Here is a 13,873-nt window from a genome sequence, read left to right on the forward strand (position 1 = left end):
AAATGAAACAAATGACCATATGTTTTATTTTTTACCACAAAATATTTAGCTTCCAGGTTTCCATAACCCTTTACTTGAGTTAGTGTCTTATTTATAATTGGTGGGTTGGATGGATGGATGAATCCACAGATGGATGAAACCACCAAAAACAGAAGTAATTATGCTTGGAACAATACTGAATAATCAATATCTTGTAGTTTAAGAGTGAAAAATACATTCAGAAGTGTGAATGGAAACTGTTCGTGGGACAATTGGTAATAACACCATCCATAGAAGAGTCAAGCATGTCAGAAAACAAAGGATCAAGGTAAGTGTAATAAAAAAGCACTGGTTTTCCCCACAATAAAATCAGAAAATGATTAAAAGTTGATGTACTGCAACAGGGAGAAACAAGAAAGATCACGTTTTTAGTGACTGCTTTTAAACCTTGAGATGTGTGGGAAATTAGATTGTTATTGTTATATTAATATTATATGTATGATATTTGTGAGTTCCTAAATTCACAAATATCATACAAGACCTTTGGCCTTAATTTATCTATTTGACACACTTTTGTATCACTAAAATACACTATGTCTTTAAATGCTATTCATAAGATTTTATTTCTGTAATAAAATCTTACAGACTACATTTAATGACATGGTAAAATAAAAAAAATGGTTAAACATTTCTTAAAACCTAAAATGGTTTATATGGTTTCCCTGGCAATAATCCATTCATTCATTGCATTTTTCATTGCACCACACTCTAAAAAATATCTTGGTGTAAATGTGTTGTGTTTGGCCAGCTCTCGGATGAAGAACTACATAATTTTGCTTATGATTGAAATGTTTTCTGGGGAAGAAAATGCTACAAAAGAAGAATTGTGGCTAACATCCTCCAGATGAAAATCCTAACAGCTTTGCAGCTTTCAACTTTCTCCAGCTCTTTTAGCTCACATTTAACTGCTTAGGAACAATTTTTTTACCTGTTTTACAAAAGCATGTTACTGCTGAGCTAAACCACAATTGAAGAAACAGCAGTATACTGTATTATCCCTAAATGGTTAATAATATTTCTATTTTATCATAAATCAGATATGAATTGCTAATTTTGCTTTGACACAGAATACCTGATTTAATGCATTCAGTAGTGCTGCAGGTTTTTATGAGGTATGAGCATAGTTTCCACTTTCCAATATTAGCATACCTACATTTCCACAATAAAATATGTAATCTGAAAACCAGTTACATGTTATATTGAACTCTTAACCAACAACTACATGTATTAGACCAAATAGTATGAAGATCATGAAGATCATAATGAAATGACACTAAGACAAGAATCAAGTCCATTCATTAATGTCAAAAGTGGCCCTACGTGGTCTTGGTAATGGATTACTACTATATACAGTACTACTCATTAAGTGTTCATTTCAAAATGGTTTAATGCACACAAGTTTTATCAGATGTAATAGATTATAGGTTTTAAAATAAGCAACTAATTTAAAATTTCAGATTTAATTTTAATAAATTATTATAACACTCATTGCATTTTTAAAATTGAGTCCAGGATTGTGCAATTAAAAGGAAAGCACAGCAAGGAGATATTTTCTTGTTCGAAACATTTATTGGAAATCTTAGTGTTCTTAGTTACAAAACATTGTGCAGGACATCTTCATTAATTCTTGCAGAGATACCTTCTAGACCCATCAAAAATGTCTTTGGCATCTTCCTGTGTTTTAACAACCCCCTGTCACTTTACACTGTTAAAAAAGGGAATTAATTTGTGATACAAACCAAACAATAAAACCACAATAGTATCAAACAACATAATTATATATATATTAAATACACATTAAAAGAGCTGCCTGTTCAGTTATTAATTTTCAGAGCAGATCCTCTCTTCATTAGTGCTTAGAAGAATTACAAGGCAATATGTTAAAGAAAATCCATATTATGGGCATCAGCAAGCTTTTGCATTTCCCACATCATGCAGCAATTTTGCAGATTCCAGATTGTATGGCATCAAAAAAATTCATGATGACAAACTTCCATGATACATCCCCTTGCAAAACTGAGCACAATCTCACATTTTAAGTGTATATCTTTTGGACTCAACAAACAAAAAAAACACTGGCTCAGACCCAATTTAAAATCCCTTGATTTTTATCTTATCCCCATCTTATCCTTACATCTGTACACTAAAGCAATTCTGTCTTTGGCAACACTGGTCCAGCAGTGACGCGGATGGCAATAAAACCCAAGAAGGCTGCTCCTATGCTCAGTCCACAGCTCCTAATGAAGGAGTCCACAGCACACAGCCTCTCCAGGATCATACGGAAACAACAAAACATGGCTTCAGATGAGTCAAAATCCCTGTAGTTGTTGTCAGAGAACCTCTGCTAGGAAATCTTACAGCTGTTCCTGGTGCAGCTCTGCGAGGGGCTCTGGGGGGGACGGATAATTTTGGTTTTCTTCAGGCTAGTCCTCTTGTTGCTGCTGTGGCTGGTGGTGAGGGAGTAGGAGCGTCCATGCATCATCCGGGCATTCAAACCGTTAGCCATGGAGAAGGACTTGAGGTGGCTCTTTAAGGCAACAGGGAGGGGGAGCTTGTCCACCAGGTGGACTGGAGTGCAGGAGACAATGGCACGGCAGCAAAGGTCTTGCAGGCTCAACACTGAAAGAGACAGAGAGGGCAAACAGGGTCAGGAAGAGGTATGAATGCAGCCCATTATTGCTTGCAGCTGTTGATTCACATTTCAAGACTTGCACATAGAACAGCATAAAGTGGCCACCCAATTTCAGCACAAACCTGGCTTATTTCAAAAGCTCCTGTCTGGCAGATGCCCCTTGGAAGAAAATGTTGGGATTTATATGTTTTACATTATAGGCTATTTTTCAATCAATTTCTCATTATACCCGTTTTATCTGCCGATATCTTTGATGCCACTCTCTGCATTAAAAAATGAAAACACATTAATAAAATTAAATGTAATGAACATTAAAAAGTGGTATGACTATAAGAGCAACATCAAACTTATATCCTAGGGTGTGCCAAACAAAAATACCCTAAGTTACAGAGTCAGTGTAGGCTTTGCAAGGCTAGAGTAATATCTGTTAATATTAAACTTTAAAAAAAAGCACTACAAAACAGTTTGTCATAAGAATGAGACCCCATGAAACAACAATGCAACAAATACATATCAATTCTAATAACTGTATGTGAAAAGCTTATTCATCACAACTTAACATATAATCCTCTGTTGTTTCTATTTATTACAACTCTAGTGGATACGAGATGAAGTTTGTAACACACCACTATACAAATCAGACAATTATTACATATAAACCTGAACATTAAAGAATAGATAAAAGGAAATGTACAATATTTGTGGAAAATATAACCCATATAGAACTAATAACTTATGGTAAAAAAATACAATTGGTTATTTTATTACAAACAATATGGCTGGCTGCATGCTGGACACAAAATCTCTCATTTCAAATTTTCCACAAAAAAAGAGTATTCTGCAGGCAGTCAAAGCAAAGCATAGTAAATTAAACCAATTGAAATAAAACAGTAAAATCAAAGGAATTATCCTAGTTACTTTATGCTGTTTTGTACTTAACCACTGGGTGGCAGCATTTGTATAACAGTGAATGCCAGCACACTCCTCTTTGAATTTCTCCTTCCATGTGTCTATGTTATTGTTACTCCACTTTAAGAAGAATAGATAGTTCATACAGTCACCCAGGTAGAAAATATGTAAAACAGAATCCCATAAAAAGCCACAAACATGCTCAAACATTTCAAGTAAAACTTGTGGGGCTTAGGAGGGTCATCAAAACGCTACAGGAAAATAACCATTTGGAAAATGTTTTAAATTTACTCTGTGGTGCATGCTGAACTGTACATCACTCAGAATGAAAGCCCCTGTGGGACAGTAAGAACAGAAGAACAGTTACAAATGGGAAGTACAACTAATCTATTTGGATGTTAATAACCTATTGATCCAAGGATTTCATCCAGCTGTTTCTTGAAATCAGACAGGGCACTGGCTTCAATGGTAGTTGTGGGTGGTTTGTTCCACACTCCCACAACCCTTTGGTTAAAGAAGTGCCTCCTGTTCTCTGTTTGAAATAAAACTCCACGTAATTTCTGCTTGTATCTTGTGCTTCATTTTTCACTGTTCATTCCATTGTCTAGAAATGTAAATTATGTCAGCATACATGTGAGTCTTTTTCACATTGTAAGTGTTCTAGCTTTATGTTTTCCATTTATAATTTGTTTTCGCTATCTACATATAAAAACCTTGTACTTGTCTACATTAAATATAACCTGTAGGATGTTTGCCAGTCTTGAATTTTTATATATATCTTCTTGAATATTGTGCTGCTTTTGTATTGAATTTCAGCAGCTACTGCTGTTAACTAATCAGCCAAATTTAGTAAAATCTGCAAATTTGGCTAGTTTACTAACTATACTAGAATCTAGGTCATTGATATAAATTCAAATTCATGGAGCAGTGGTCATAGTACAGATGGTACTTAGTGGTACTCTACTAATTACATCACCCCACTTTGATTCCTACCATCTATTATTTCTGAATTAAGCTATCAAAGCCTTCTGAAAGTCTAAATACATCTATGATGTATTATGTGTGCATCCACTAGTACTGTTGCTTGTTTAAAGAACTCTAACAAGTAGATTAGACAAGTCATTCCTTGTCTTAATCTATATTAACTATTCCCTAGTATCTGATTTCTATACTGCTGATCTCTAATTTAATTCTAATAACAGTTTTCATAACCTTACATATAATAAAAGTCAAACTTGTAATCAGTCTGTAATTACCTGGTTCAGTTTTGTCATGGATGGGCACTATATTAGCAATTCTCCAGTGCACAGGTGCTAACTCTGTCTTGAGCAACTGTTTGAAGAGTTGCAGCAATGGCTTCTGAATAAAATCTCTTGTTCAACTGAGTACAGTTTGTGAAATACCATCTGAAGGTAATAACCTGGGGATTATCAATATTTAGTGTTTTCAGTACCTGAATCATTTCTGCCTCGTCTATGCTAATAATCTAAAATACAGAACTCTGTCCTTCCTCTGCCTGAGGCGTGTTGTTGACTTCTTCTTTAGTGAATAACCCACGTGAAAAACTCATCTAGTAAATCAGCCATTCATCTGTCATTGTATATACGTTTCCCAGTATTGTTCCAGATGCATTTAACTTTTTTCTTTAAATTTCTCTCTTGGCCTTTCTAATTTATATATATTTACCGGTGCATGCAATTCACTATACTTCTTTTAACTGGATTGTACTGTTTTTTGTTTTTTTTTTAAAATCATTTTATAAAATGCTTCTTTTCCCTTATATTTTCCTACCTGATTTGTTGATCCATTTCAGATACCCTTTTTAACCTCTGACTTGCTCACTCTTGAGACAAAATAGTGTGCCCATATGACATGTAAACTCATTACCTTTGTTTGGCTTCCAGAGGCGCTCCATGCCATGCCTCATGAGCACAATCCGTGCAAGCTCAGTGAAGGACTCGGTGATGTTGAAGTTACACAGAGGACTGACTTCGAAGAAAGTGATACCCAAGCGCTCTGCGTACACCTGGGCCTGCTCCGTCGTCACCTGTCTCTTGTAGGCCAGGTGCAGCCTATTTCCCACTAGGATCTTGGGCACGCCTGGGGCATGCTGGGAAAAAATGTAAAGAAAATGTCAAAGCCAAGCAAGGCCTGATGATCATGACAAAACAGATAAAGATTGCTTGGAACAGGGCTGTGTAAACCTTAATTGCTACTATGATCTTTAAAAAGTCCAAAGCCAGGGCTTATATCATTCTGTATATGAAAATCGTAATTACATGTTTAAAAGCAAAAATATAACGTACAAAGTATGCTGGATCAAATCAGGAAAAAATGCTTTAGCCACGGGCTTTTGTTAAAAACAATAAAGAAAATCTAACCTCATACAGCCAAAACAACAATCAGGTAGAGCCTTAAAGACCGTGAATGCTGGATTTATTAGTTTCTACATCAAAGTTAAAAAATATCATCCTTCAAATTTCAGTTAATGCATTTAAATGACTATCAAATCTGAGAGATATCCAATGGTGGTTAACAAGGGACAGTACTTCTCAAATGTCTCAATCAATCAACACAGTCATCCAAGCAGTGAAAGAAGATGGCAGATGGGAGTTCTGAAATGGAACAGCTATGATACTGAAGTGCCTGAAGAGCATGAAGTGAGGAGGGTGCATTGACTTATTGATACACAAGGTCAGTCAAAAATGCAATGATGCAGCAAATCAGTATTTTATATGGAACGTGATTGTGAAGCCTACCACAATGTGCTGTTGTTGTGGGGGGAGTGTATTTAGCACATACAATGTGTTATGTATGTGATTAAGAGTCATTTAAAAAAACTGTCTTTTAAAATATACTTGATTTACAAAGATTTTACTTTAAATTAACAGTTATAAAATTGTTTAATAATCTGAATAATGGGATATAAAAGCTATTTGACATTTCATGTCTATATTGGTGCATTTGGGTAAGACCTTACCTGTAATAATCAGCTTTATGGCAAAAGAAACTTACTTAGCTGTTTAGGAACTCTTTTTAACAATATCTTAACATTACTACGTTTTTCAATTAGTTTAGAATTTCTTACACTTTGCAAAATGTGAGGTTAGGAAAAATATTATCGTAGCACAGGACTTGTAAGCTAATTAGTTTCATAACTAATTAAAAAACATAAAACTGGTAGAAAATAGATGTTTTATCATGCTATCAGAAAAGGGCTGAAATTACTTAGGGCTGAATCAAACTGAATCTACATAACTGCTGTAGCTGGACATACTACACAGAAGGACATTATCACCACACAGTCTGCAGCGCAGTTATACAGCCTCTTCATTTTAACCTGATCATCCAAACTATAGTCTTACCATAAAGAAATAAAAGAGCACTGATGCTGATTTGAGAACACAGTAGTCTAAGAGCATTCAACCAAATCAATGAAAATGGAAGTAAGTATGCATTCAGATCCAGTTTCATGGATACAACCCAAACACAGATGATTGTCTGGTATCAGATGAATGTATTACTTGATAATTATTCTTACTCTCTCGTATGAAACATGAACATAGTCCTGTACATATAATATATATTTCTTCCCCTATTTTACCAGGTAAATCAATTAAGAGCAAGTTCTCTTTTACAACGATGACCACTGCCCCAGATTTGAGCAATCTGACCTTGCTCAAGAGCACAGCAGGAGCACAGCAGCTGTGATTTGAACCCATGACCCTCCACATCCTATAATAATGCATTATGAGGGCTAAATCAAGATGCAATGATTCAATTTGTAGCTTTGATAAATACAGGTCAGAATATTACCTCTAAATTTAATGGTAATTGAAACCAAATCACCAATGTCTTATTCCAGACGTCCATGAGCTTTTGTGTAAAAGAGGTGTCTCTTGCTCTCAGTTTTGAAAGCAAGCACTTCTCCATAGTTAGTCTGCATTAAATGTAATCTTCCAGTTGACAGTTTTCACAACCTTAAATTCTAAATCTTTTTTTAATTCTCTTTGAAGTTGCTGCAGTGTTTGCTCATCTGGCTACTTTTGGTATCTACAAACTTAAGGTCAGTTCAGTTTAGTACATTTCTCCATTAATTTTTGAATATGTAATATATTTTATATAGTCTTTATTAATACTCCTGAAAAAACAGGACAGCCATGCTTTATTTCATCTGTAGTCTTTTAGCTCACTGAAGGTTTTTAGAGTCTATGGATGCTTTTGTCTTTCTGTACATGGCAATATCTACAGAAAATAAATGTTTAATTTTCTTAAAGGCACTGCTAAGATAAATACTGTTCTGAATTTTTTCACGATTTGCTAAGACACAGGTCAGGCCTGTTTTTCCAGCACTACCAAGAGCAGTTGACAAGCTAAAGAGTAAAGTGGTATTTGAAAAAGCCAGCACTCATCATGTTATAGTCATTAAAAAGCTACAGATAACTGCAGGTCAGGCAAAAAAAAGTACTGCATGTCTGGTGTTAAAGTTATATGATCCCAAGATGCACAGCACAGTGCTTGTATTTTTTTTCCCCTGTGATTTGCCATTGTTAGAATATGCCTACCTCATCAATTTCTTTGATCCACCTGTCAATTCCATCAAAGGACCAGCGATTGGTGATGTCATATACAAGGATTACCCCCTGTGAAAACACAGACATGGTCTGTTTTTAAACAGTAAAGGAGCAGTGATACTTGAAAAGCTGAGGCAAATGCAGGTTATTTAAAAAAAAAGGAGCTGACTTATATCATAAAAACATTCCATGAAAGAACCTGCTATCAAATGTACATGAAATGTGTAATTCCTTCTTTACTGAGAAGAACTTTCAGCTTTTCCACATCAACAAAACCATATCCAAACATGTCCAATATAACAGCATACATTTTTTTAGAAAACACTAATAAAGCATATTCAGTATACAATGCCTTGCAAAAGTATTCAGACACTTCTTGTACTGTCCCATTTTGTAAAGTTACAAAATGATAAATACACATTTTTAAACTGAATGTTTTATTCAAAACTAAAGATTCCGAAGGGTAAGCTAGGTTACAGTAAATATCACCAGAAACTAAAGAGAAAAGCCTGAAATATGTTGATTTGCATATGTAATCAAACAAACAATTATAAAATGTTTTAAAACTGTTAAATAGAATACTACAAATCTACAAACAACCTGATTTTAAAGAAAAGTGGCCATGTTAAGAAACCTGATATAAGCCATTAGAGTTCTTAAGATTGAATATTATACAGCAGTCTGGCACTTTGCAGTGGTTCAATATTTGCTGCTAAAGGGAAAGGGATTATTGAGCTGTCTTAGAATTCTGCCAGAAGTTACCAATACCATTAAATGCTAATACAGTTTACATTTTGCTACTGAGGATGTAAAAACAAATGTGTTTGTGCTTCAGAAACATGGACACAGTAAAAGCACTGAAATTCAGTGGAAAATAACTCCAAGCATTTGTCTACATTTACAGAAGATAAATCACGGAATATTGCAATGCTGCTCTGTAAAGAAAATTCCACTGTTCATCATTCATTCTTGTTGAATTGCACTACATTTAACAGTGATAGTTCCCAGACTGACAGCTATGGAAACTTAAATCTTTCAGCTAGCTATCAACCAGGAACGAGCCAAAAAAAGAGGTTTTTGTAGTAACACAGCAGTGTTGTGGAGGGCCATTCAGTTTTTCCAAATGAAAAAATGAGAAGATATATTGATATATTTCTGAAATGTAAAGGCCAATTCTCAAAGCTTCAGCCTTTATTCGTTGGTAATAAGAAACAGTAAAAGTTAGGTCCCTAGAATGTAAAAAATTTAGGTTTAGGTCATCACCCTTGCCTCAAGTCACTACAGCCTGAGTGCAGAGCTCGACTTTAAATAGCAGGAAGAATTTGGGGGGGGTGGGCTGCACTGTAAAATAAATGCAACTATTGCAATTCAGCTGTTCAGAACTTCCTGGTCTCTTATCTTCTCTGCATGATGGCATAACGGAAAATGATGAGCACACATTTATTGACCCTGACAAATTTCACTCCTGTCTCTCTCCAGTTCAGTTGCTTCTAAAAAAGCAAACAAACCAATTAAAGTTAAAGAACACAGCCACATTGAGAAATATACACAAATGAAAAAAGACATCCCACACAACAATAAAAATGTATTAAGAGTGGTGTATAAAATGAAATGTATTTGAGACTTTTCAGTCAGTAATGGTGCTGTGTTAAAGAAACAAGCCTGCCAAGAAAAACAAGACTTTTAATGATGTCAGGTTGCTTTTACCCAGAGATTAAGGTAACACAAAAATATTTTGTTCATAGCTTATCAGATATTCAAAATGTTGTATTTTGTAGGAGTTTATAAATAAAAAAGGAAAACAAAACGGTAGTGGTGTTAATCTTGCCAATTTTTTTCATGACATACAGACATTATTAATAGCCCCTTTCCATTGTGTTACCTGCTCATTTACACTTTCCTGTTGTGATTAAACAGGCAGAAATCATTAGCACACCCACTGACACGTTTTTTCCACAACAGACAAAGAGGGTGTGCTGGTGCTCAGAGGACAGATTGAATACCAGAGCTAACACGTAAAACACAGCCACAGTTACTGGATTGAAACTTACTGTTTTATTTCAACCTTTTTATTCATCATCATCATATACTGTACCTAGACTGAAAGTTTGTACAGGATTCTAACTGTGTGTTTAATTGCATCACACATTTAGTAGTTAAATGGGAAAATAAACACATACCCCTGCTTATCTCCTATTTTATGTTTAACACTCACATTTAACATTATTGCATTATTGAGGTTTAATGCTTAATACAACCTGTCACAGGTAAACAGACAATTTGTCTATTATTTTTGCAGCATTAGCTAATCATAGTACTGTGTTTACTCAGCTACCAAGTATTTTATCAGAAGGAAACTTCACATTGACAACTGGGATTTCAGTGTAGCCCAAAACACTGTGAGAAGATCAATCTTTTAGCAACTAATGATGCATGGCACTGTACAATTAAATGCACATATTTATCATCTTAGAGAAATGAATGTATATACTGTAATGGAGGAGTTCTGGATATATTAAAGGTAAAGGAGATATTGTATCTGTGACTTTCCACACTGTTTATCCTTTGAATACTACAAGGACAGCAAGGAGTTCCATAGTGTAATTTCCATGGTAACTGCTGGCCTACACACTAAACAGACTTCTGCCATAAGAAGGAACTGTTAAGAAGGAGAAGGTACAGTATCATTTTTTCCAGTTGGATTAAAATCTCTCCATAGCTCAGGGCCTATCAATTTGCAGTATGTCTTCTGCTTTCTTTTGCACCTGTCATTCTGTGTCTCCGGATAATGATGAATGATGATTCTGGGCTCTTACTGTTCCCTGTACTCACACTAACAAAGCTACTTCTCAAGGGGTCCTCTCCAATTGACACCTAACTCAACTGTGTCATAACATAATACGACAACTTGTCCTCACTCCCACAGCAAAAACACATACTACATGAGTCTTCCCTTTGCCAAACAGCACATATAAACACATCTTCAATTAAACATAAATGACATCCTCATTAACACCCCTCCCTCACTGAGTGATGCATTCATTTGTAAAACCATTTCCAGTCACCATGTACAATATATAGGTTTATTCCATGCTGAAAAAAAGAAGAAAGAGAACACAACGTTTCGGCCGTGGAGCCTTCTTCAGGTGTGAGAGAGACAATTGACTCTCTAACCCTAACCCTGACTGAAAACTGTCATTTTCATGCAGCTCACAAAGTTGAAATGGTGAGATGACAAACCTCACATATATCAAACAATTTCCTGCCCCTATATAAATGTGAGACATAATCCTTCCTTTGGATTATTTTACTTCTAAGCATTTTACCAGGGAAAACATTGACTAAACTGTCAATCCTGTTTCTTTACATTTTTTAGTGATTGTTGACTACTGTAGCTCAGAACAAAGAATAAATATTGGTGGAAACCCTAATTCTAGAATATTTTTTAAAGGTGAGCACAAAAAATGTCTCAACATTTTTTTAAATAACTCTCATTCTTGTAGAACGCACTAAAAATATTATTCATTTTCTTAATAATATAATCCCAGATCCAAATGCTCCAAAATGGCTGTTATGTTTCTACTGCAGATGTCATATTTAATTAAGAGAAGTTAACATGCTTTCCAGGTCTGTACTTTTTGACCTACAGGTTTGTGGCTCTCCAGGATCAGGGTTACATACACCCACCAAATCCAAAAAGTATTACAACGTTGATTCAAACCATAAATGACACAGTATTATTCAGATGAATATCGGTTTTCACCAAACTGTGATCCCTAAGGTCACATGATAGATAACCATCTGGTCTTCTAGTTGTTGGAACAATCTAAGACAGACAACCATTTTTTAATGCTCGAAGAGTAAAATATATAAACATGTCTATTAAACTTAAAACCTTAGTTGAATTTAGTACTCTTGCTTGCATAGGACAGGGCCTGATAATGCAAGAAAGAAAAAAATTGAAATATTTTAATTAGCATAATTCATTTAATTATCCAAGTTAACGTTGTTTGTCTTTTGCTAATTGATAATTGATCACCTTAATTTTCACTGACAGCCAGGTCAAATCAGTTAACATCAGATCCATTGAGTTACAGGAACAGCTAATAGCTAAACCAGTTTGACTCATAGCTATGCACAGTAAAGAAACATCAACAGGTCAAGTTGAAAATGTGTGACATTTAACTGACATATTCATTTTTTTTAATTTCAGGGCAGGTTTGAAGCCTGTTCTGTCTGAAGTTGCTTACAGCAAAGCTCAGTGGTAAAGCACACTTTCAGTTGTATTCCAGCATCTAAAGAATGAATTGGGACTTAAATCCCACTAAAGAATATTAGAATATATAATTGACTAGGTCATACTGCAGTGGAGAATATATAAGAAACAAACACATTATAAAAGTATTTAACAGCTGAGATAATTAAATGATAATACAACAGACAAACAATAAAACACAAAAAAACAATAAACAGAAGATAAGTAATTTTAGTGTAATTTTAACAACAAAAAATTATTTGCTTTGCAGGTTCAAGCTGGATTTGTGTGGTGCTTGAAGATACTGTGAGCAATAAAAATATGCGGCTTTTGTTATAATTCATGCCATTATTGTATTATCTAGAAATTGTGCATTTTTTTCTATTCTGCATGTTTAAGTCATAGGAAAAAGTTCCTTATAAATAATGCTTGAGCTAGATATCGGCTTTGTTCACGTTCTGGGCCTGACCACACTTCCTACCTGGGCTCCTCTGGAGTACGAGCGAAATATGGTGCAGAATCGCCCCTGGCCAGATGTGTCCCTGAAAGACAACAGAACAGAAGGTCAGTTTTACAGGTTAACGATACACAGATTTGGCGCAGTGGTTAGCACTGTACTGTCACAGCCCTGAGTCCAATTCCGGACCTGGGGTGCACTCTGTGTTCAGTTTGTGTGTTCTCCCTTTGTTCATTTGGGTTTCCTCCCGCAGTCCAAAAACATACTGGTAGGTAAATTGGCATTTGGGAAAATTATTCCTGTATGTGTGTGTATGTCTGTATCGTTATGTGCCCTGCAACGGACTGGCATTCAGGGCGTAGCCCACCTCGCGCCCGTTGCTAGCCAGGACAGGCTGCGGCTTCCCTGTAACCCTGAAGTGGATGAAGCGTTTAGATAATGGATGGATGGACTTATCCTCTGGATGTAGCTAATGAAAGAAGCCACATGTATTACCAATTAATTTACACACTGTAACTGGCTACTTAAAACATACGGAACTAGATGTCAGGACATATTAAAAATAAATCCTAAATTCTAGGTGACATCAGTGCTCTCAAGATATGTTACCTACAAAAATGCTTATATACTATCAAGATGTCGTTACCTACAAAAATATCATTCAGTGAAGAGGTGCCATGTCTGCCTTACCTACTCCACCATGAAAAGTGTCTCAGAGGAGGAGAAAACGATTCAGATTCCAAGTAACTGAAATCGGTTTCTGTGGGTTGGTCCACTTAAAACAAAACTCACTACCATGTAAGCTTGAAAATTAAATTTCAAAGTTTTTTGTCACTAGTATTTGGGCATAGTGTTTGGTCCTAGTCAGGGAAAAAATACTAGAAGAAATAGATTTAGTGTTACTGTACAGTATGTGCCTAAACCAACAACACTCCAGTTCAAATGCGGATTGCTTTCAATTTTACTCATTCGGCAACATTAATGGAGGAAATGAACATGGATGCTCA

The 13,873-nt window shown here is 35.4% G+C and overlaps 1 protein-coding gene across 1 annotated transcript in view; it reads right to left on the reverse strand.

Annotated features, from left to right (window-relative positions):
- Nucleotides 1–1,588: 1,588 nt before the first annotated feature.
- Nucleotides 1,589–13,873, reverse strand: part of rab40b (RAB40B, member RAS oncogene family) — a 49,205-nt gene continuing 36,920 nt past the window's right edge. Inside the window, exons 4-7 of the mRNA XM_088599633.1 lie at nucleotides 12,891–12,951; nucleotides 8,146–8,223; nucleotides 5,468–5,690; nucleotides 1,589–2,658 (exon numbers count right to left, since the gene is read on the reverse strand). Coding sequence (XP_088455759.1) covers nucleotides 2,384–2,658; nucleotides 5,468–5,690; nucleotides 8,146–8,223; nucleotides 12,891–12,951 — 637 coding nt within the window. The 3' untranslated portion in view covers nucleotides 1,589–2,383. The remainder of the gene's footprint in view (nucleotides 2,659–5,467; nucleotides 5,691–8,145; nucleotides 8,224–12,890; nucleotides 12,952–13,873) is intronic.

The sequence above is a fragment of the Lepisosteus platostomus genome, chromosome 11, assembly GCF_059453375.1.
Source record: "Lepisosteus platostomus isolate fLepPlt1 chromosome 11, fLepPlt1.hap1, whole genome shotgun sequence".
NCBI lineage: Eukaryota > Metazoa > Chordata > Actinopteri > Semionotiformes > Lepisosteidae > Lepisosteus > Lepisosteus platostomus.